General features: G+C 36.8%; 1 protein-coding gene across 5 annotated transcripts in view; it reads right to left on the bottom strand.

Moving 5' to 3' along the window:
- Nucleotides 1-13422: 13422 nt before the first annotated feature.
- Nucleotides 13423-24739, bottom strand: part of ETV1 (ETS variant 1) — a 100322-nt gene continuing 89005 nt past the window's right edge. For all 5 annotated transcript variants that reach the window (XM_025379506.1, XM_025379507.1, XM_025379508.1 and 2 more), the window contains 2 exons: nucleotides 23952-24053; nucleotides 13423-18297 (listed from right to left, as the gene is read on the bottom strand). In XM_025379506.1, the coding sequence (XP_025235291.1) occupies nucleotides 18076-18297; nucleotides 23952-24053 (324 nt within the window). In that variant the 3' untranslated portion in view covers nucleotides 13423-18075. The remainder of the gene's footprint in view (nucleotides 18298-23951; nucleotides 24054-24739) is intronic.

The raw sequence follows: 24739 nt of genomic DNA, 5'->3' as shown, positions 1-24739 counted from the left end.
CCTGATAGGTTAGTCCCTGATGGCATATTAACTCATAAGCCATCTTCCCTGAATCTAGTGTGCTCTCTCCCTTCAATTTGGGTTTGCTGTAGCAAATAATTTAGAGTTTACAACATGGGTCTCATATATTGTGCTAGTCCAACATATGGGTATGCATGGGATCATCCTGGATGTCATTTGTCAGACTGATAAGGTTTGGCTCTGTGTCCCCACCCAAATCTCATCTAACAGCTCCCATAATTCTCAAGGGTTATGGGATGGGCCCAGTGAGGATGACTGAACTATGGGGGCAGGTCTTTCCCGTGCTGTTCTTGTGATAATGAATGACTCTCATGAGATCTGATGGTTTTAAAAATGGGAGTCGCCCTGCACAAGCTCTCTCTTTGCCTGCTGCCATCCATGTAAGAGGTGACTTGCTCCTTCTTGCCTTCTGCCATGATTGTGAGGCCTCCCTAGCCATGTGGAAGTATAAGTCCATTAAACCTCTTTTTCTTCCCAGTCTCGGGTATGTCTTTATCAACAGTGTGAAAACAGACGGATGTACAGACTACAGAGTGTTTCCAAGCCAAGTCCATTGGCTGTGACGTTCCATCAATAATCTATTCCTTAGTTCACTCAATCTTTCATTTGTTAATTCAAGAATATTTTTTCTGTGCATTGAGAGTGCTAGATTATATGATTGATACAATACTTAGCTTCATTTATTGTAATAATGTGTTTAGACTTTGACAAAACTAGCTAATGCATAGTTTCTAAAGATTAGTTGATCCATCCTGGAGATAAGGTCTGAGAGGAAATCTCAGATGTAGTGAAAATGTCTTAAAAGATGAGTAGAATTTAGAGGATAAAGTATGAAGAATTGCAGACAGAAGGAAGAGCATGAACGAAAGCATGAAACATTAGGGAAACTAGGATGTATTCAGGAAGCCACGACTTGTTCTGTAAGACTGGAGTGAAGGAGAGTGTGTGTGTGTGTAAAATAAAGTGGATGCCTCTAGAAAGATAGTATAGGTCCGATAATAAAGGCCTTCAAATAATATCCTGAGGAATTTGATTTAGCTTTTGAGAATTATAGCCATTGAAAGGTTAAAACAGTGGAGCTACAGGATTATGTGCTGGTTTTAGAAAAAGTCTCTGAATACATTTCTGAAGAACAGATGAGAGAAGAACAAAACTTCAGGCAAGGAGAATAGTTGGCAAGATATCAGAGAAACCAACAAGATAATATGACAAGGGATGCTCTAAAATGCTCCTTAGATTTCTGTATCTGAGAAGGGCAGGTTGCCTATGGGAAGAGGAGTAAACATAGGGTGAGATAAGGGACCAACACAGTAGAACAAAGAGTGTGTTCAAAGATGATTGTTGAATTCTGTTTTGAATACACTAAATATGAGAGACTTGTGGGTATTGTGGAATATCTAGTTTGAGATTTCAAACTTACTAGAAGTTTGAATTAGAATTTGGAGGTAGAGGGTAGGATTTAGGTTTTTACAACATGTCAGAATAAGTGGTGGAATGCATGAAGTGAAACTAGGAGAAAGCCAAGGATGGGCACCAGAGAAAAAATGACTCACACAGGGACCTGAAGGCAGTGACTCAAAAGGCAGGAAAAAGCAAAACCTGGACACCTCCTAAAAGTGGAGAAAGGAGCCAAGTGTTACAAAAAGGCTTTGTCCCTATATCCCAAACAAGTCATCCTAGAATTGAAATTTCTGTTAAGTGCTAGATGCATTTTTGTCATAGCATGCCTTATCCATGCAGAGGAGAAACTGCCTCTTATGTTCTGAAGTATCTGGTACATGGCAAGAAGGTTCCTTCCATTTTTCCTTGGTGTAACCTGCCTGCCTGTGTTGACACTGGCTATAGTCAGTCTTTGGGCCCTATTGTGAACCTTCCTGTTCCACTAGTTTCTATTCACCCACTGATGAACCTTGGCCAGCTACACTTTTGCTTTGACTGTTCCACACTTTGTCCAGCCCCTATTCACTCTTGTTTATTCTGGAATGCCAAGAGACGTGAGTCTATCACTTACATATTTCTATTGAATTGCTTCTGTGGTTCACTTTTTAGGTGCCAGATTACTTATTCTCTCCTGAATTTCAATTTTCACAGTTGCCACAAGTGATTTTTTGATCAAGCAGTTTTGGGAAATATTGGCCCAAATAAGTGATTCTTAAACTATGTTGTTCTTAAAAGCTATCTGAGGGCTATTATTAATGTATCCCAACTCAAAAGAGTCTAATTAAGCACATAGTCCTTGAGAAATAGACTATAATCCCTGCTCTTTACCTTGCCATTAAAAGACTTTTAAACTTTAGTCTCAGCTTTCACTAGTCTCCTCCCATGACACATTTCCCTAATGACCCACTCACAATCAGCGAGGTCAATGAATCACCTATAGTAGAATTATGTGAGATAGTTTCCTGAACTTCAACCTAGGGATAAATCTGAAACTCAAGAATTTCTATTTTAAAATAAAACCCTAAGTAATTTGAATGTTAAAGAGCCCAGCCGGCCAGGCGCAGTGGCTCAAGCCTGTAATCCCAGCACTTTGGGAGGCCGAGGCGGGCGGATCATGAGGTCAGGAGATCGAGACCATCCTGGCTAACATAGTGAAACCCCGTCTCTACTAAAGATGCAAAAAGAAATTAGCCGGGCATGGTGGCGGGCGCCTGTAGTCCCAGCTACTCGGGAGGCTGAGGCAGGAGAATGGCGTGAACCCAGGAGGTGGAGCTTGCAGTGAGCCAAGATTGCCCCACTGCATTCCAGTCTGGGGGACAAAGCAAGATTCTGTCTCAAAAAAAAAAAAAAAAAAAAGACCCCAGCCCAGAACTCCAGTTCAAAACACGCATTCATACAGGTTAAAGATGAATTAGAATCATCTTGTAAGTTTGATCAGAACGAGTGTACCTCCAGATTTCTGTTGTCTTTGAAGTTGGGAATTGGGATACATAGTTTAAGAAAGTTTTCCAGAAGAATCTGAAAATCCCAGATTTTCTCCGTTTTTCTCTCTCTTTCTTCTTTCTGCCTGCCCGACCCCATTATCCACCTGAAATTGTCCATCAAATTTATATCTTCAGGTCATATATCAACTCATCTATAAAGATGTCTACATATTCACATTTGAGCAAGATTAACTGCTCTCATAACTGTACTCAAATACTTATTAGATATTTATAATACAAAATTTCCCACATTGAATTATAGTTGATGGCCTCTGTGTCTTTCTTGTCTACTTAACCATGAATTCTTCAAGAGAAGGTGCTGTCTTCTTTACCTTTTTTATGTCCAGAGCATGCTCAGTAAATTATATTAAAGTAATTAAGAATTGCATGTTTTATCAACACAATAAAACAATTCTCTCAGTAAAAGTAATAAGTAAGACAAGTTTCAGTTTTGCAATGTTGACACCCTTGTCTTCACCAAACTCTGTGTGGCTAGATGCAAAGCAGTTCTATCCATGCGTTCCTAAATTTCTAACTATGAATATTGGTGTAGTCATCATCATCTCCTTTAAAGGTGTCATCTCCACTATGGGAAACTTTATGATGAATTCCAATATTATTTTCTTTTAAACTCAAAGAGAGTTATTAAAGGCTAATGGCAGATTTTTTTCACATATTAATGCCCATTCCTGCAAAAAGATTGCATATCCCCACTCACTTCAACTCAAACATAGTCATGTGACATTCTATGACCAATCACTATGAATGAAAGTGCTGAGCATTAACTTCAGAGCAGAAGCTCTAACAGCCAGCAGATGATTACCAAGTTGCTTATTTTTTCCATGCTGCAAATATCATCAGTGTTCTGGGTTGATACTGTACCATCAAAAGGAAAACTAAAACAGGACTGCAGTTGAGTCATGTGGATATGTAAAGAAAGAACAAAATACACTATGCTTTTGCAAACCACTTAGCACAGTTTGGTATATCCTGCCTGAGGAAATGCTCTTGTGACATTGAACTCTTGACTAATCATAAGCATCTTACAGTTTCCCAAGCAGATATGACAATTAACCTGAACATGGAAACCTCAGCTACTGGGTTTGCTATGGTGTATTCAACAGTGTTTTGAGCTTTTTTGTGGGGAGGGAGTGAACACGGGGACATTTAGAATTCTGTGTGTGTGTATGTGTGTGTGTGTGTGTGTGTAGGGGCTTGGCCGTTATAGTTATGGGGGAAGTACTGTCATGTGGTACCTAGGGGCTACAGATGCTATACATCCTGCAATGCAAGAGAGAGCCCTGCTTAAGAATTGTCAAGCCCAAATACCCGTTGCTTTGGTGGAGAGACACTGGACCACACAAACCAGTAACAAATGTGCAGATTCGTTAGTTACTTTCATAGTGGGTTTATCAAAAGTGTGCACTAGAATTTAACCTTCATTTAAGCAGATTATTGAATCTACTAGTTTGTCAAGAATACTCTCATGTATTTTTCCAAACCCTTGTTCAGAAAGTCATTGCATTTCTAATTTTATGGTAAATTCTTGAGGCAATTTGTTAATCAAAGGGTCATGTATGAAGACGTTTTTCCTGACATATACTGTTCTCCCTCCCACCAAGATTTTTAATTGTTACTAATGTAGGTATAAATTTATTTATTCCCAGTTTTACTAGTTTTACATTTTCCTGCCCTTTAGAAAATATTATCTTTTGCTGCTATCCTTAACAGATGTTATATATCTGCAGACTGACCTTATACCTCCTTTCCCCTTTGTTTAACAATACCATACATATTTTGATTTTTCATCATAAGCTGATCCTGCCACTTCATCATCATTCCTGTTGCTATGCTCTGATTTTCCTCTGTACCTTTTTGTTATTCTAGGAAGAAATGATTCTAAAGAGAATAAATTCTGCCTTCCAGAAGAAAATTTAATATTATACTCAGAAACTGATGAATCTTTTTCGTCTTCTAATAGATCAAACATTGTGTTACATCTCTTGGGTGATACCTGACACTGTAAACTTATATGCAAGTTGCTGTTTCCTGTCAGCTCATTGCATCCTTAGCATTGCTACTGCGTGTTTCTCTCCCTTCCAAGTTACTCTTGTGCATTGCATTTAATATACGTATTTCTTACTTGTGCTGGGACATTGGTGTAATTTTACTGGCCTCACTGCTTCTAGCAGCACCTTGTATCAACTGTGAATTTAGTTGGAATACTTCTACTCCCTTCTCTTTATTTAATTAAGTACCATATTTAACTTTCACCTCGAGGGCAGTATTTTACATAAAGTGTCCACAGACTCTGGTGGAATCCAAGTATACTGATCACTAAAATGTCAAGAAACCAAGAGTGCCTGTCATCTTTTCCATGGATCCTTAGTATTAGACCAGGAAGATTGGATGACTGAAAAAATTGGCTTGTCCTAAGACACAAGAAAAGACGAATAAAGGTATCCATGACCAAATTTTAGAGCATGAAGCGAATAAATAAGTGAGTAATATAAGTAACTTTCAAAAACAGCAAAAGTCTTTGAGGCAAAATCTATTTTCTTCTTTCTCTAAATCTGGATTGATTGTGTATATTGTCTGTAGTCATGGGGTGCATTCTAAGCCTTTTATTCCATTTCTTTTTATCAAGCCCAAGAAAGCAGTGTGAATGTTAATAGGTACTGAATAAACCCTGTGATCACTGTAGTACCTTATAATGATGTGTTCCCAAGTTGCCATATCATGGTTCTTTTTCTTTGCAATCCTTCATTTAATTTCAATTCCTTACCTTGCTGTTAATATTCCTGACTACTTGAATTCGTTTTAGAGTGCATGAGATGCTGTATCAAATGTTTTTGCTGAAATCCAAATGTATTACATCTCTCACATTGCATTCATCCACTAATCTTGTAATTCAATAAAAAAAAAGCAATCAGATTTGTTTGGCATGATTTGTTCTGTGTAAACCCATGCTGCTTATTGCTCAATGGTGCTTAAATGATAAGTAGTGCTCAACGCAAATTTCCTCATCTAACTTCTCATTTTAGCTCAGAAAAGTCTATAATGTTTTTGTTCATAGATTTCTTTCTGGCACATAGCTAGTTTCTAGGTCCTAAAAACCAGAGAACAGAAAGACTACACTAGCTTTATTAGAGTGTATTTTTTTTTGCTTTTATATTATTCCTTTCCCAATTTATTATTCCTACATTTTCTTATTGGATTTTCATTAAATTTACTATGTTAGTAATTTCTTTATTATTATTTTCATACAACATCTATTTAAGAAAAGTGTTAGTGAAGGTGCAAGAAAACTATGAGAATACAATTTATTTCAAGAATCTCCATTGAGATTGTTATATTTATACAGTTTCTTTCTCCATATTAGTCATGTAATATAAGAAAGATAGATTTGCAATTCATCTCTTAAACTCAAATGTACTGGTGGTAGTCACTTGATTTTTATGCATCATTTTCATTTGGCTATAATTTAAGAACTTATCACTGCTTGTATTGTGTCTCTCAAAGAAGACACGTTGGAGTCCTAACCCCAGTACCTCAGAATGTGACCTTATTTAGAGATAGGGTCTTTATAGGGGTAAGTTGAAATGAGATCATTTGGGTAGGTCTGAAATGGTGGCCTTCAAAAAGAGGGAAATTCAGTCAGAAACAGAAATGCGTACCGGGAATATGAGAGAGACAGAGAGAGGATGTCATCTACAAGTCAAGTAAAGAGGCCTGAAACAGATCCAGCCCTCAGAAGGTACCATCCCTGCTCACACCTTGATTTTGGAATTCTAGCCTCTAGAATTACAAGGTAATAATTATCTGTTGTTTAAACCACCATCTGTGCTACTTTGCTACAGCAGCTCTGGCCATCCAGTGTAGTACCTATCTTTGTTGTTGTTGTTGTTGTTGTTGTTGTTGTTGTTGTTGAGACAAAGTCTTGCTCTGTCCCTCAGGCTGTAGTGCAGTGGCCGGATCTCAGCTCACTGCAAACTCCGCCTCCCGGGTTCATGCCTTTCTCCTGCCTCAGCCTCCCGAGTAGCTGGGACTACAGGCGCCCGCCACCTCGCCTGGCTAGTTTTTTTGTATTTTTTTAGTAGAGACAGGGTTTCACCGTGTTAGCCAGGATAGTTTCGATCTCCTGACCTCGTGATCCGCCTGTCTTGGCCTCCCAAAGTGCTGGGATTACAGGCTTGAGCCACCGCACCCAGCCTGTAGTACCTATCTTACATGTACATTATTTTGTTATCATCATTATTCTGCTTAGATTACACTCTTCTACAATGTGATAAATATTTCTGGTTCTTACTAATCACTGCTTTTATGCACATGTACCACTACAGCAAGCTTTAAGATACTTTAGGAATCAAAATATTCCTGAAAAAAATGGAAGAAAAAAAGGATATTATATATCCAGCAGTTTTCCACTTCTAAATTTGGATGATATTATTTTTAGTGACTTTGAGAAAGACTTGACACCCAGGAGTTAATTCTATTTCTTTTTAAGTTGTCAATTACTTGGGGGAAATACCTGTCATCCATTGGGCAAGGGCTTAATGAAACGGTAAGATAAGATCCCACATCTTTTTATAGGTATGGGGTGGGGACACAAATCAAGAGAAAATTTTTGGCTTCTCTCTTTTGGGTTCTGAATCTTGTGAGAAGTAATGCAAGAATGGAAAGATAGTTGGTGATCACTGATTTCAGCAACGGTAACTTAAATAGACCTATGATTTTTCTCCTGCTGGAAGAATCAATAGTAATAATCAATAAAAAAGAGTTTTTAAAGCAAAGTTCTCTATTATTCCATCAGTTTTGCCATCTATTCGCATCCTTCCGCTGTGCTTCTTTTCTACTTAAAGCAGGCATGGCCATGCTACATTCATTTTCATGAAGATATATCTAAAATTTATAAACCTTAAAATCTACCCAGTTCAGCCTCATGCAAACTCAGATGCACATGTTCTTAATTCCTATAAATTTCCACAATTGGTTGACTGATAAAATAGAAGATGAAAGCTATTATGGGTCACCATAGATAAATAAGGGGAAAAAAGGTTAATTTTACCAGATATAGAAAAGTTTTCCTGTTCGGGATATTTGTTCTGGAAGGATGTTGTGATAATTTAATCATAAAATTTCTCCTGCAAGGCAACTCATCAAGAGCATTTCAACCAGGTTACCCGATCTAGGGTGCAGGTAAAGAGTCCATTTATTTTCTAAACTTTAAGAGTAAGAGTGGGCACTGTTAGCAATATGCTGAAAAAATAGATGTAAACAGGAACTGTCCTGAGACAAACTGTTGTACATAGGCAGTACCAAGTTAGGAGCTTCCTTTTACAAAATACTCACTGCAGTGGACAGGTAGATCAAGGATTGGAATCCCTCACTGTCGGAAAGATCCTGTGACTCACTTCTGGTGCCCTTCCTCAGCATCGATGGTGGTGGGGTTGGGCCAGGGGGCCAGTTGTTAGGTGTGGTCCACAGCATCCACCAAATGGGGCCTCTTGGCTTCGAAAACCTCCTAACCAGTTGCTAATTGTTGCTTGGAACCAGCAAACACTCACTAATACAATGACCCCTTTAGAAAACAGTGAGGACTCCTAGTATGTACGTGTGCACAGCAAGTGGGCAGTTGATAAATGCTTTTAATCAAGACGCTCATGATCAAGGCAGTTCACAAGTTAATGAGTCAGTGATCTGCCCTGCCTTGATTTTAACTTAAATTTTCAACATCCTACTGCATTTTATGCCATATAGACCTACCTTAGTGATTAATTACTTTATTTGATAGTAACTGGTATGATTGAACTTAAACTCTCATAAATTTGAGTAAAAGTATCCAGGCTTTTCACTGCCATCAGCAATCTTAAAGCTAGTTATTTACTGTACTCCTTTTATATAGGGTTTAAACCACATTGTTGAGCACTAAATGAGATATGACATTATATATCATCCAAGTGTGTGTTAGATCTACGTGGGTTAGTCTCAGTTTGAGGACAGGGATCACTTTTTTATAACTCTATTATATCTTCCATAGAATCTACCTATGAATTTGGATCCAGAAAATACACAGTCCGCTGATGCTATGGTGGTGTTTAAAACTGATTAGGAAGATATTCCTATTTGGAGATTCTGAAGGATTGAGTAAACGGATTTCCTAACATAGAACAAAGTGAAATGAATAATCCAGAGTATGTTCTAATATGAGTGAATTAATACCCATTCAATGAATGAATCAGTGTACAGCTTTTCTCCTTTAGGATCTAAATTATCCAAATATTTATTTTCATATTTCTCCTTGTTTTGGTTTTAGAAACACTGCCTCAGTCTTTCTACAGAATCATAAATTCTTATGAAAATAAGTGAACAGTAAATGCAGGGGAAGAAGTCTTTTTTCACTTGATTCTATTTCATAATTTTCTTGATACTACATTTCAGAGGTAAGCATGTGAAATAATTTGAATGGCAATTTTATGAGTTACATTTGTAATATTTACTATTTATATCTGAAAAACAGGCTCTTCATAAAGCCAAGTCAGAAACAATGAACACATTTGGAATGCATCTCATTAGGGGTTGGTATCACAGGTGTCCCTTGGTATATGCTAGAGATTGGCTCTAGGACCTCCACATGTACTCAGATCTGGGCATTCGAGTCTGAAAAGTCACAGAAAAATATTCAGTTTCTGTTTTAATTTAGCAAATTCTTAATGTTTAAACCAATAATATGGTGAGAGGATAGTGTAGAGAGGGCCAATTTATCTCATTAGCCTAATTTTACTTTAGTTAAATACTGTTGTTAGATCTAGCATGTTTCTGTTTTGGAATTTTTTTTCCTAAACAAAGTTATCTGAAATTATTATAGTCCTAAAGAGTTTAATAATAATCTGCAGTTGCAATATGTTTGTGTCTTTATGATACGTTAATCGAATCTATTAATTCAAACTAAAGAAACATGAATTCAAAATATCAGTTTGTTGTTTGATGTGGTTTGTTTTAAGGGGCTGCTTGTAAATATAAATATAAAATACTGAGTGATTTCAAAATATTCAACATGCTACTTAAACTTTTTTTCTTGCAATGGCTATTGGAACTATGTAAAATAGTGTTTTACACAACACTATTTATACACAATGTTCATTTTTTTCCTTAATAAAGCTATCAGGCCAGGCACGGTGGCTGACACCTGTAATCCCAGCACTTTGGGAGGCCAAGGTGGGTGGATCACGAGGTCAGGAGTTCAAGAGCAGCCTGGCCAAGATAGTGAAACCCTGTCTCTTCTAAAACATTAGCCGGGCATGGTGGGGGGGGCGCCTGTAATCCCAGCTACTTGGGAGGCTGAGGCAGAGAATTGCTTGAGTCCAGAAGGCGGAGGTTGCAGTGAGCCGAGATCTCACCACTGCACTCCAGCCTGGATGACACAGCAAGACTCTGTCTCAAAAATAAATAAATAAATAAATAAATAAATAAATAAATAAAGCTATTAAACTACAGTATAAAATCAAGACCAACCTATTAGTAAATAAATTACAATTAATTAAAATTATTAGAAAGCATAAATTTGCATATTTAAATTACTAATTGTAATATACAAAAAAGTAGTTCTTTGACCATTTTTATTTTTATTTATTTTTAGTTAATTTTTTTTTCCTTTTTTTTTGAGATGGAGTTTTACTCTTGTTGCTCAGGCTGGTGCGATCTTGGCTCTCAGCTGATCACAATGGTGTGATCTTGGCTCTCAGCAACCTCCATCTCTCAGGTTCAAGTGGTACTCCTGCCTCAGCCTCCCGAGTAGCTGAGATTACAGGTGCCCGCCACCATGCCCAGCTAATTTTTTGTATTTTTAGTAGACATGGGGTTTCACCATGTTGGCCAGGCTGGTCTCGAACTCATGACCTCAGGCAATCCACCTACCCCAGCTTCCCAAAGTGCTGAGATTACAGGCATGAGCCACTGTGCTCGGCCCTAAAAAAAAAATTTTATTTTATTTTATTTTTTTTTAGTAGAGACGGGGTTTCACCGGGTTAGCCAGGATGGTCTCGATCTTCTGACCTCGTGATCCGCCCGTCTCGGCCTCCCAAAGTGCTGGGATTACAGGCTTGAGCCACCGCTAAGACGGAGTCTTGCTGTCACCCAGGCTGGAGTACAGTGGTGCAATCTCAGCTCACTGCAACTCCGCCTCCCAGGTTCATGCTATTCTCCTACCTCAGCCTCCCGAGTAGCTGAGAGTACAAGCATACCACCACACCAGGCTAATTTTTGTATTTTAGTAGAGACAGGGTTTTGCCATTTTGGGCAACGTGGTCTCTAATTCCTGATATCAGGTGATTCATCTGCCTTGGCCTCCCAAATTGCTGGGATTACAAGCGTGAGCCACTGTATCTGGTCTCCTTGACCATTTTTAATAATACTTTATGAATAAAAAAATCTAAGCACTTTAGAAATAGATAATGGTGATGATTACACAATGGTGTGAATGTAATTAATGCCACTGAATTGTATACTAAAATACGGTTAAAATGATTAGTATTTCATATACATTTTACCACATTTTTTTAAAAGTATAAAAATAATTGTTTAAAGAATGTAATGTTTGCAAACATTTTTAAGAATAAAGAAAAATATTTCTGGGGTCATTGAAAGTAGAGTAGTATTTTGCAGTTTAAAAAGTAATGACCAGGCATGGTGGCTCACACCTGTAATCCCAGCACTTTGGGAGGCCACGTCAGGAGGATTACTTGAGTCCAGGAGTTCAAGACCAGCCTGGGCAACATAAGAACATGGGGAGACCCCATCTTTACAAAAAAACAAAAACTAAAACAAAAAATGACCAAAAAAAATTGTGAGACCTCACCTCTCTAACAAATACAGACATTAGCTGGGAATAGTGGTGCACACCTGTGGTCCCAGCTACATGGGAGGCTGGGGTGGGAGGATCACTTGAGCCTGGGAGGAGGTCAAGGCTGCAGTGAGCCGTGTTCGCATGAAACTCCAGCCTGGGTGATGGAGCGAGATCCTGTCTCACAGAAAAATAAAAATAAAAAAAGTAATGTCACGTGTGTAATCTTAATTTTTTTCTTCCCACCAACCTTGCCAATTAAATTCCCACATTAAACTTTCTATAAGACAAATAATTTTAATGTTACCTAAATGTGTACAAGAATGCCATAGTCCCCTTTGCAGAAATATATCATTTAAAACAATTAATATTCTTTCATACAATAATTTATGTTTCTAGTCTTTCTTTCTTTCTTTTTTTTTTTTTTTTTTTTTTTTTGAGACAGAGTCTCACCCTGTCACCCAGGCTGGAGAGTGCAGTGGCACCATCTCAGCTCACTGCAAGCTCCTCCTCCCAGGTTCACACCATTCTCCTGCCTCAGCCTCCTGAGTAGCTGGGACTACAGGTGCCCACCACCACGCCCGGCTAATTTTTTGTATTTTTAGTAGAGATGGGATTTCAGCGTGTTAGCCAAGAAGGTCTCGATCTCCTGACCTCTTGATCTGCCTGCCTCAGCCTCCCGAAGTGCTGGGATTACAGGGGTGAGCCACCGTGCCCTGCCTCTAGTCTTGCTTTCTATTTTAAAAACCATTTTTTGGCTTTTTCTGAATCATTTGACTTGAATCTTCCATGCTTTAAAAGTTTTCTGAAAATTCTATTACTTTCGGAAGTCCTGTCTAATTATGTAAATCATGGAGATAGTGTATATAACTTTCTGAAGAGTTTGATTAGTATTTCTGTTTCTTCATTAAGCTGTACCAATCTCCAATAGAAAGAAACAAAGAGGTACTTCAATCAGTTTGGTTTCTAAATGCCTAAAGACACTTAAAAAAAACTCAGTTTATTGTTGTTGTTGTTTACATAGTGCTTGATTTCTTTTTAGATTTTTCTACAAGGACTATTCAAAAATGATAAAAAAAAATTAACACCATGTTTCAGCAGAATGTGTTATTATTATAGATATGTTTGTCATTAGAAATTAAATCAGAAAAGCAGCTAGGTCCAAGTTCCACAAAAAAGGTAGAGTTCATGATTTGCCTGTGACCACGACATCTTGACACAAAGACAATCTGGTTTTGCCATTGGCTTCAGTTTCTCATCAGACAAAACCAAGCAATTTGGAGGCAGTAACATAAGTCACATATCTGTGCTGCCTGGCACGTGGGAGTCACTGAAATAATTTAGTTAGTTCCCTTCCCCAAATTTCTCCATGATATATTTATTGAAGGATTTATGTGAAACAAGGTATTTAAAGATATTAGAACATAGAACTGAAAAAGGATTTATCAGGTGTCCTGGTACCTAAATTATCTAAAAAGAGAATAATATATGGAAAAGTAGTACAAAGACATTACTTGAGTGCCGTGGTCATAAACTATTAAAAATGACAAGATGATTAGGAGGCAGTCATAAATTTAGATGACATTTATCAGTTTTAGATGTGCTACCTTTCAGAGTGATCACGACAGTCCAATATTTTCAGTTTCTGGGCTTTTATTTTAGATTTAAATTTTGAGCATATTTAATTTGCTGTAATCACGATTTTCATAGCATGTTTTCTCAAACCATAAGTATGATTTTAATACAACCAAATGAATTAAAAATGTTCGTCCCCATAGAAGCATAAATATAATTTTAGAATGAAAGTAAATAAGAATATTGGAGTCTATATGCAAAAAAGGCCCTACCTTACATATGAATCCATAAACAATAGCTACGGTATATACACTTTTAATTGAAAATTCTAAAATCATTAACATTTCTGTAAAGATATCCACTAGTCTAATCAAATTCTCGTCTTAAACTATACTTTCCACAAACTGTTTATTTTTTTTAAGTATGTCAAAGTGAGTCTCATGTATTAAAAAAAGAAGTCCTAAAAGTACTAGTTGAGCTCTGAATAAACTGAGTGAAATTTTCTACTATCATGTCCAACTATTACCATCTTTTTGAAAGTTGCTTTTTGCAATTCTCAGTAGAATTGCTTAATACGTACATTTGCCTTTTTTATATTTTTTCCACCATCACTTTTACCCAATTTGTATTTTTTTTGTAACTCTATTTCCTCTCTTCTCCATACCAAAAAGCAACTGGAAAACAGCTTACTCACTTCTTATTTTTAAATTTTAATTTTTGTTTTCTAAGATTCCAAGTAATAAACATCCAAATGACCTTCTCCTCTGTAATGTTTTCTCATTATAAGCTCTGAAAAGGTTGCATGATAGACAAAGTGGCTCATTTTAGAAATCCCTATGATCTGGCAAAATTCTGTAACTTCTGGCAATATATTTCTTTCCTGGTTATATAAAGACAAGTTGACTCATTTTTACAATTGTTCTTTTGAGTAATGGACATATTTTACACATTGTTCTTACCTAGTAAGTAATAATCAACTAGCAAATGATAAGATCACGTAGTAACTCATATTAACACCACCAAAAGAAATGTATTAAAAAATAAAATCTGGATTAGACCACCGATTTCACTGTTATTACTGTTATTATCATACCTTCTGTTTTTCTCTCTCATGACATAGTATTTTCCTGGGGGCTGGGGAAGGATTTGAATAATCTAAAGGCTTGATGTGATTACCAGACAGTTTAGTGGAATAGATGAACTTTAATATAGCAAACTTTCAAAATTATTTATGCAGAATAAGGGGAAAATATCCCAGTGGTAAATAAAAGCGAACTCTAGTACTTTCAAATCCTAGCTCCCTCAGCAGAACTCTATTGTTCCTGAGTAAATCAATTAGAATCTTTGCTACACAGTCTTCCTCCATGTGGTGTTCTGAATAACAGCCCTGCCCCCACCCCTTATATCCGTGTCCTAATCCCTGGGACCTATGAATAATTATCTAGCCAAAGAGACTTGGCACACATCATTAAGTTAAGGATCTTGAGATGGGGAGATTGTCCTGGGTTATCTGAGCATCCCCTAAATGTAATCACAAGCGTCCTTATAAGAGGCAGGAAGGAAATTTGAGTGTAGCAGAAGAGTATGTGACCATGGAAGCAGAGATTGAAGTGATGTAGCCAGGAGCCAAGGAATGCCAGCAGACTTTAGAAGTGAAAGCTGGAAGAATCTCCCCTGGAGCCTCCGGAAGGAACCAGACCCAAGGACATCTTGGTTTTAGTCTCTTAAGGCTTCTTTTGAACTTCTGCCTCCAGAACTATAAGATAAATTTGTGTAAATTACTGAAGTTTTGGTGATTGGTTACAGCATCTACAGGAAACTAAACCTCCAAGATCCTTCTGTGATTTGAGAAAAATGTTCTGCACTGTCAGCCTTGTAGATTTTTATTTTGAAACACTTTTCATGGACTTAAGAAAAATTATTTTTCCTTAGTGATTTGAGATATAAAAGTGTTCGTTGCAATTAATCTATTGGGTATCAGCAGGTCATCATCAAGAGACAGCAAACAGCAGTGAAGATAAAAGCTGAAAGAAGACATTACATCATTAATGAATGATTTCTATGTTTGAGTAGCCAATTCAAAGAGAAATTCAAAACACAAGAATCTTGCAGAAATCAGCTGCCAGATTTATTAATCTACCTGAAAATAAAAACATAAAAACACAACCAAAAAGTGGAATAAAAACAGAACTTAAAAAATTTTAGATACATTTTCCAAAAGAGTTTATAATGTAATATTTTCAACCCTTCTGTATTGGAAATACACTTAATGTTGGTCAATTATGTATTTAGTTCAGTGAGTCACTACCTTAAATAGCAAAACATATAGTTTGTCCTTAAATATTATATAATTAATACCATTTCTGCCATTGATCTCTTGTGATAACGCATGGCCCAATTCTTCCTCACTGACTGATTAAAACTAGACTATTAAAAAGAAGAAAAAGGAGAAAAGGGAAAAGGAAAAAAAACAAAAGAACAAAAATGAATCCTCAATACAGTTTTCATTCAGAATATATTTTAAAGACTCACTTATATTTTCTCCTTCAATTTCACCAAATCTCAATTATATATCTCAATTCTCTTTCCAATAAAACTTTCACTGAATATTTTAACATCTGTTTTTATTCTAAGTGCTGTAGATGGCCACATAAGCATAGTGGGGGGAAAAGGTTCTGATTTTTAAGGCATAGTTTTCTTTTTTAGGCCCATAATGGGCCAAAATAAAACATGATGTATATGAACAACAATCACTGAAATCGCAGGTTACATACGTATTTTGAAATTGGAGTATTTTTTTGTAGGATTAAATGTGAAGAATAGCAATTTTGGTGTTTGGGTTTCTCGATAACTGCTCCATTTAGAGAAATGAGCTGTGATCTGTGTAGTTTTGGAAAATGGAGAGCTGGGGGGATCATCTTTAAACAATCTTTTCCATGCTCATCATGAAATGCTTTTATAATAGGTTTATTTTGACTTTGTGTTTAGAACTTTTTTTTTTTTTTTTGCATTTTGCTATAGACTCTTTAAAACAGTTGTTCTTCTGGGATATTATTGATAGATGGAACAAAATTCATGTCCCTTGCTTGAATATTTTAGAAAGCTCTTCAGAGATCCTACATCCCCATTAACTCATGTTTCTTTCAAGGTGAATGAAACAACATACCCTGCTTTCAATATTTTCTCCAAATGCAAAACAAAAACAAAACAAAAAACTTTGAAACTTTAAATCTTTAAATCTTCTTTCAAACAATCCAATCACATTTACAGAAGTGTCCAAAAAGAGATGATGGATACTATCAGTGCCAGCACTATGTCATACAGCAACTTCCTCATATTCTTTGACAGTTTGTAAATAATTTTCCATATCACCAAAAGTTACAAAAGGTTCCACAGTTTCCCTTAGCAAGCTGAAGCTTACTCTTCATTTGTCAATGTGCATAAAAGCTGCTTATAGCATAGCATGGCGTAAGCTATTTTTTAAGCAATAAATGGTTTGAGTCATCTATTTTGTCCTGAAATGCTATCTGTAGTTAACTGCACTGCTTATAAATGGTCATAGTAAATTCAGCATGAAAGAGAATATTACAGAAAAGACAGCAGCAGAAGCATTAGCATTATCTAATATTTATATATGTTATCAACATAACACAGCAGTAAAAGGTTTAAATGCATATCAATGGGTACCATGTCTAAAAATTACTATAGTACCTATTTAGTGTATTGGATATTTTTCTTAAAGAGTGCTTGCTGTAACTAGAACAGCATAATATGTGATTTAGTACAGTTAATTCTTATCGATTAAATAATGTATTTATGTACTGAAGAAAGTGAAAAGGAGAGAGATATTTTTTGCTTCATTTTGATTCCAGATTTAACATTTAAATGAAGGTTCCAAAGGACCATGACATGTCATTATTTAACTGAAATGGGCTTCAAAATATTTAAAAGACAGTATGATTTGTATCTAAACAGCAAGGTGGCACCAGATACACATAATGCTACTGGCCTATGACTCAGTTTGGAGCCAGAGTCCAAAATTGTGCCCCTCATTTACAGTCATGGTGATTATTCAACTTCAGAGAGAATTACCCATTTTATGGTTATCCTCTGCAAGTCATATATAAAGCAAAACAAAACAACAAACAGCAAATGCGATCGCTAAATACCTTTTTACAAGAGGTGCAAAAAACTGTCATTTCTAACAATTAAACTGCCATTTACAGTAGATTGGGGTTTTTTTGTACACCTGCAGAGACTCATAAATGATAGGGGAAAATGCCCAAGGCAAATAGTCTCCAAGTGGATATTTACACAATGTGAAATTAACTGTATCATAGACACCCAGAGAAAATAAACATTATCTTATGTTGTTATGAAATCAAATAGACATGATATAGTTTCATCATACTCAAAACTTGTAGGACCCCATCCCAAGCCTAAGTAAAAAGTAATCCCCAAATCCCTCTGCCCATTCACCCATTAGCTTCCTGTTACACAGAATAAATGTTTAGATTACTCCCACCCACCCTCAAATAAAGTGCACAGTCCATGGCAGACCATAGAATAATGCAACAGGAGAAGCCCCTTTTTGTGTATTATTATTAAAAAATAAAATACAAACAACAGAAATAAAACAAAGATTCCGCGATTCTCTGTATCTTGCAGAAAAAAGGAAAAGCGCAAAAACGCCCTGCTTGACTGTCACTTGTGTTAATACACGTAGCCTTCGTTGTAGGGATGGGGGTTGCAGCAGCCCCCTTCCGGCATGTAGGCCATGCTCTCATCAAAGTGAGAGAGAGGCACTGTGTCCTCCTCGTTGATGTGACGTTCCATGTCTGTCTTCAGCAGTGGGCGCTGGTTATCTGGAAAGGCCATGGAGAAAAGGGCTTCTGGGTCACACACAAATTTGTAGACATATCTCTCTCCAGCCACCTGATGATAACATGGAAGAGAAAAACCCATCCTCACCATCGCCAGATGGGGAAAGACAGGCAAGAAAAAAAACAAAAACGTGGTTTAATATACCAGAAAGGATGGGTAACTCTGGCCCCAAAAAGCAAACAACTAATAGCAAATACACATACAAAAGAAAAAAACAAGTCTCTACTTTGTGGAATAAACTACAGTTCAGTCAAGGGAAATGCAAAATGTTGACCTTGAATCATAATAGTTAATTCCAGATATAGCTAGGAAGCACAGGAATTTGCTTGTTATAATACAGAGGTAAACTTACATTGTTGTTTTGAAAAAAGTTATTATTTTATGCAGGCATTTCATATTGAAAGTTTTTTTCTGCATTTTGAAAGAGAGTATCTACAAATCTGTACTTTCAAGGTATAATCTCCCTTTTAATATTACATATCTGAAATGGTATAGAAACTAGATTCAAAATTTAAAAGAAAAATGTGCTTTATTCCCAGTAAGACTAGAGTAGTAATTCACTGATTCACAGAGTAAACTGATTCTTTACTTTTTTTCTTTTGGGCACTATGTGTTTTCACAAAGGAAAAAAAAAGAAAAGAAAAAGAAAGAAAGAAAAGGAAGGAAGGATACATAGCCCCATTTAAATGAAAGATGGATCAAAAGGACAGTATCCTGGGTACATCACTTTTAAAAATGAAGGCAAGATGCATTAGACAGAGTTAAGGATGTGTGTAAAGTGTCAAATTGAAGTAAGAGGTGTAAAAAAGTGAAAGGAATTTAAAATACACAATGCCTAGGGAGGAAATGAGAAAAAGAAATGTGACAACTGCCTGGAATAAAGAAGTAGCATAATTTATAGGGTATGACATACCCCAAACTTAAATTCTGAAGAGTAATGCTTTCCTAGAAAATTATAAACAACTGAGTGAGATGAATACGCCTCTTGTTAATAGACAATGCTGAGATGCTCTCAAAACCCAGGGCGGGTGGGTGGATGAATACAGTTCTTTGTATTAACTTTGATAGTCACTTTGTATGGGTGTGTAGAAGTATGACATTTTAGAAAGCTGAAGGTGACACGATACCTCCATGTCCCTGTACATCAACAAAGGCATTTGCTAGTTGATTTTTGATGTGGGGCAACAGTGTGTTCCTGGGTTATAAAGTATCGCTGTATCTTTGGGGGAAAAGGAACAGTTGCCAATGAACACTGCTGCTCTGAATTCAAATGTAGAACTTTTTTTTTCTTTTGCCCTAAATTTAAGTAAGAGGAACCACTTTAGAGAATTCAAACAATCTGAATGTTCCTAGGTTTGAAAGAAAGAACAGTTAGTAGTTTTTATGAATTTGGACCTGTTTCTTAGACTACCTCTCAGGGGCTTTTTCCATGAAATAAAGACAGGAATGGCGCCTTAGAAAGCCTGTTGCGAGGTTGGGATGGAAGTCTCCAGCACAGAGCACTGTGGCATAAACAGAGGAGTCTGGCATACATTTATTTACTTTAGTCCTTCATACAAAGAAAATTAAGATCTTAAAGGTGAAGTGATGAAATGACCATAAACATAAAAATAGGCACTATCAGGAACAAAGCTGAGATAATAAATCCTAGTTTTCCTTTATTTTTTATTTGTTCAAAGTATATGGAGAAAAAATAAAATAAAATAAATGGCCTGCATACCTCTGAGTGTTTTATAACATGCTTTGTTTTGTTTGGGGCTGTGGAGGAAGAGACATTTGCTTTGAGTACTGGACTTCCTTTGATGGGTTGCTATTGGCTATACTTAGAAATTATGTAATAAATGAATTAAAATGTGTAACATGCAATCAAGCTTATACAATCTCTTAAAGACTCTGCCTTTCCTCACTGCTTCCTTCTGTATTCCTTTTGAATAAACATTTTTAGGGCTACTACTTCATTTGCTGGACTATGTTAAATGCTACTGAGTCTAGAACAAGGGATGATAACCAACCAAGGGAAATGATGTCTTCCATTATTAGTAATACTATACTAACATGGAAAATGCTGTACATTAAGTATAGCCAAACTGCAACACTGAGACAGACAGAAAGAACAGAAATTTTTCCAGGGAGATAAATCAAAAGTAAACAAGGAGATAGCTTTAGAGCTGTGCTTTCAATGGCTGGATATTTAAATTATGTTTTATCTCATAAAATTTCAGAAGTAATATGCGGATACTGAAGGATAAATTAGAAATTAACAATTAAGTTAAAACAAAGGGTCTATAATTATATCATCCAGAACATAATCACCATTAACATATTGGTATATATTGTTCTAGGCATTTCCAAATTTTGAAATAGAAGTACACATAGGCATTGTCTGTAAGGTAAATATACACTATTCCATTGTTTCTTACTTCTTCCGTAATTACTAAAATTAATTACCAGTTGTCAATTTTTTTTAACATGTTTAGATGTAAGTTTTTTTTTCTCTAATCTTCTAATTTTTTATGTCACATACACCACATATGCCCACATAGTTTTAAGTTAATGAACAAATATGGCCATATAAATATTTTCTCCTACTTGTTAAAATACATAATTCAACATCATAGTTTTTGCTATTTAAAAAAGAACAGGATAGTTTTCCTCTGAATGACTCTACTAGAATTTACTTGAACATCAGAATGGTACACATGTGAGAATGTGATTAGCTGGGTGCAGTGAAGAAAACCTGTAGTTCCAGCTACTCAGGAGGCTGAGGCAAGAGGATTGCTGGAGCCCAGGAGTTCAGGGCCAGCCTGGGCAACATAGTGAGATTCCTTCTCTAAATAAGTAAATAAATGTAATTTTAAAAATAAAGAACGTGAGTGATACATTGGGGGAGTCGGTGTGTGGCAAGAAACAGTAAGAAGAATGCGAATGAGAAGGGTAAATATAGTCATAAAAATTGTAAGGGGCCTTGATTGTTATGCTAGTTACAAGTTCCGTAGACTTGAACTATTGCATGTCCATTAAACAGCTTGCCCTTTCCTTCCTTCCTTCCTTCCCTCCCTCCCTTCCTCCCTCCCTCCCTCCTTCCTTCCTTCCTTTTTCTTTTTTTTGAAACAAAGTCTTCGCTCTGTTGTCCACGCTGGAATGCAGTGGCATGATCTTGGCTCACTGCAAGCTCCGCCTCCCAGATTCATGCCATTCTCCTGCCTCAGCCTTCCAAGTATGGGACTACAGGCACCCACCACCACGCTCGGCTAATTTTTTGTATTTTTTGGTAGAGACGGGGTTTCACCGTGTTAGCCAGGATGGTCTCGATCTCTTGACCTTGTGATCTGCCTACCTCAGCCTCTCAGAGTGCTGGGATTACAGGCGTGAGCCACCGTGCCCGGCCAACAGCTTGCCCTTTCTTACATTATACAGTGACACTCCAAAAGGTCTATCACATTGCACTTTCCTATATTTGCTGATTAATGAGTTGTAAATAGTTTCCTCTGACAGTTACAGCCTAATGGGGAAAAACGTGAGGAGCAACAACACTTTATTCCATCATTCAGTATCTATGCCACCATTATTTGATAGCATTTTGCTTTATTAATTTATTAAAAGAAAACACACATAAATGTGATATGGGGTACAAGGATGAATAAAGAGGAATATGGAAGTGGTGATACTAGTAACAAGTCTGAACACATTTGAGAATATTTAAGACCAGGCATGACAGCCTAGACATACCCTGTCTACCACTGTATGTAAAAGCTGAAGTGTAATTAGGGGTCTCATAATAATTTTTAGTTCTCTGCAAATACTCCCTTTAATAAGAGACTTGATGGTCAAGAGAGATACACCAAATATGCCTTGGCTTACACTGACTTCAGGAGATGAGATGCACTGAAGCTACCCTTTATTGGAGACTCTTACTGTGCCAGTTACAATGTAAAGTATCTCAAGTACATTATTTCATTTAGTAATCACAGCAACTTTAATGAGGTAAGAATATCACCATTTACTAGGAAAATAATCTGTTCAAGAATGTAATCTGGTGAGAGGCTAGCATTCAAACCTAATTCCTGACGGCCTTATCTGTTACTACTGTGCAATACTGCCCAGGGACACTGCTGAGCACCATCTGTGACAGCCCAGGTGATGTGCCCCTGCATTAGGAGGATGGTGGTGAAAAAAAAGGAATGGAAAGTATTTGAAGGATCTGACTACAAAAAAGTAGTTGAGAGAAAGGGAGGAATTAGAAATGACCCCAAGGTTGCCATGAGAAAGACAGGAGGAGCAGGTAGTGAACAGTTACACATTTTGAAGGCATGATTCAGAAAACAGGAAGCAACTAAAACTGGAAGTCAGCCTTTTCTTTTAAGGATCATGGAAGTTCTAACATCTGAGCCAGCAAATTCTACAGCATTAAGGTAATAAGCCTCTTGTTAATAGACAATGTTCGAGGAAAGTCAACAGTGCTATTTTTCGCTGCTCTAATAAGTTTCATGTAGCAACTGGTCTAGTTTTTCTCGGTATAACTATGGTGACATAAAAATATGCCACAATCTATAACATGTAACTATGTTTACAAACCCTAAAATAAACAAACAATACAAAATAAAACTATAACATTCACAATAGGTAAATCATAAACTTGGTTCATAGTCAAAGCAATTAGATTTCTGTATACATGCAAAGCTAAAGGGTGTAATAAAAACAAATATCCATGTTTTATCTTCATTCATTTATTTATTCCTTTCTTCAAAAATTTTATATTTTGAGTGTAATTCACTTGTTTTATCTCTACTCTTTTTGAAAAAGTTACTTTTGGCCACGTGCATTGGCTCATGCTTGTAATCCTAGCCCCTTGGAGGCCAAGGCAGGCAGATCACCTGAGGTCAGGAGTTCAAGACCAGCCTGGCCAATATGGCGAAACGCCATCTCTACTAAAAAGAAAAAAATGAGCTGGGCGTGGTGCTGCGCGTCTGTAGTCCCAGCAACTCAGGAGGCTGAGGCAGGAGAATTGCTTGAACCTGGGAGACAGAGGTTGCAGTGAACCAAGATTACGCCACTGCACTCCAACCTAGACAACAGAGCTAGAATCTGTCTCAAAACAAACAAACAAACAAACAAAAAACTACTTTCAAATATTGTGGGAAGCTCATTTGAAATAAAATATATTGAACCTCCACCAACCAAATAAGATCAAATATTCACTTTTTAATGAATGGTTTAGGATGTCAAACTATCAGATGATAAAACTAAGCAAGATTTGAGGCAAGGAAAAAAATGTTTTTACAAATGAGAAAAAGAAATGTCTGTTTTAAGAATCAAAACAAGAAAAAAGTACAAATTTATTCTAAGACTCTTTATTGCTACAAACAAAAGCATTTCAAAATTATATAATTGTGGACAACGCACAATAAAAACTTCTGAAGATAGATGTGATATTAATACTAAAACAACCTTTTTTAACCATGTGCAGCAAAGTAGGACCTTCCAGAAAGCCTATTATTTTGTATATAACATCGCTACACATTTGTCTACAATGTCTATGCATTTATACATAGAAAGGCTTGTAATACCAAAACCAAGAGCTAAGCATTTGTTAAAATGAGTGAAAACCTTGCTTCAGCAATGCAATGATATGTGGCGTTTAAAGTATGAAGTGCAGATTAATGTGCAACATTTCAATAAATTTTAATGCTGTATTAGCTGCTCACCTTTTGCATAATTCCTTTCTCATAGTAATAGCGGAGTGAACGGCTAAGTTTATCATAGTTCATAGCTGGCCTGTTTTTCTGAATGCCCCAACGTCGGGCCACCTGCAACCAAAACAGAATTACATTGTAGTGTTGAGTATTAACTTATCAGCATATTTCATAAAAATTAATTAACTAATTACTTCCAAACCCACAAAAACGTCCAAGTCAAGGATATAAGCAAAGTAGAAAAAGCTATCGTAATCTGGATTTCCCGTGTCCTGGTTTGTTTTTTTTTTTTTTTTTTTTTTTTTTTTGAGATGGAGTCTTGCTCTGTCACCCAGACTGGGAGTGCAGTGGTGCGATCTTGGCCTACTGCAACCTCCGCCTCCTGGGTTCAAGCAATTCTCCTACCTCAGCCTTCTGAGCAGCTGAGATTACAGGTGGGCCCCACCACGCCCGGCTAATTTCTATAATTTTAGTAGAGATGGGGTTTCACCATGTTGGCCAGGCTGGTCTCGAACTCCTGACCTCAGGTGATCCACCCACCTTGGCTCCCAATACAGGCGTGAGCCACTGCGCCTGGCCTGGTTTGCATTTTAAACCAGGCGTGCAGTGATCCTACTGAAGCACCACAATGGAATTATTTGTCACTATTGTTTTGGATACAAAATTAAATGGAAATAAGGAAATGTTTTCACAACAGGAATGAACAAGTTACTGTTCACCAAAATAAGGCATGTTATTCATTCTGAGATATACTGTCTGTTTTATCCTTCTTGATTTTTCAGACAAAAACTATGGATAAA

The sequence above is a fragment of the Theropithecus gelada genome, chromosome 3 (assembly GCF_003255815.1).
Source record: "Theropithecus gelada isolate Dixy chromosome 3, Tgel_1.0, whole genome shotgun sequence".
In the NCBI taxonomy this organism is placed as follows: Eukaryota; Metazoa; Chordata; class Mammalia; order Primates; family Cercopithecidae; genus Theropithecus; species Theropithecus gelada.
The sequence above is the reverse complement of the archived record's forward strand: the minus strand, read 5'-3'. Positions and strand labels throughout refer to the sequence as shown.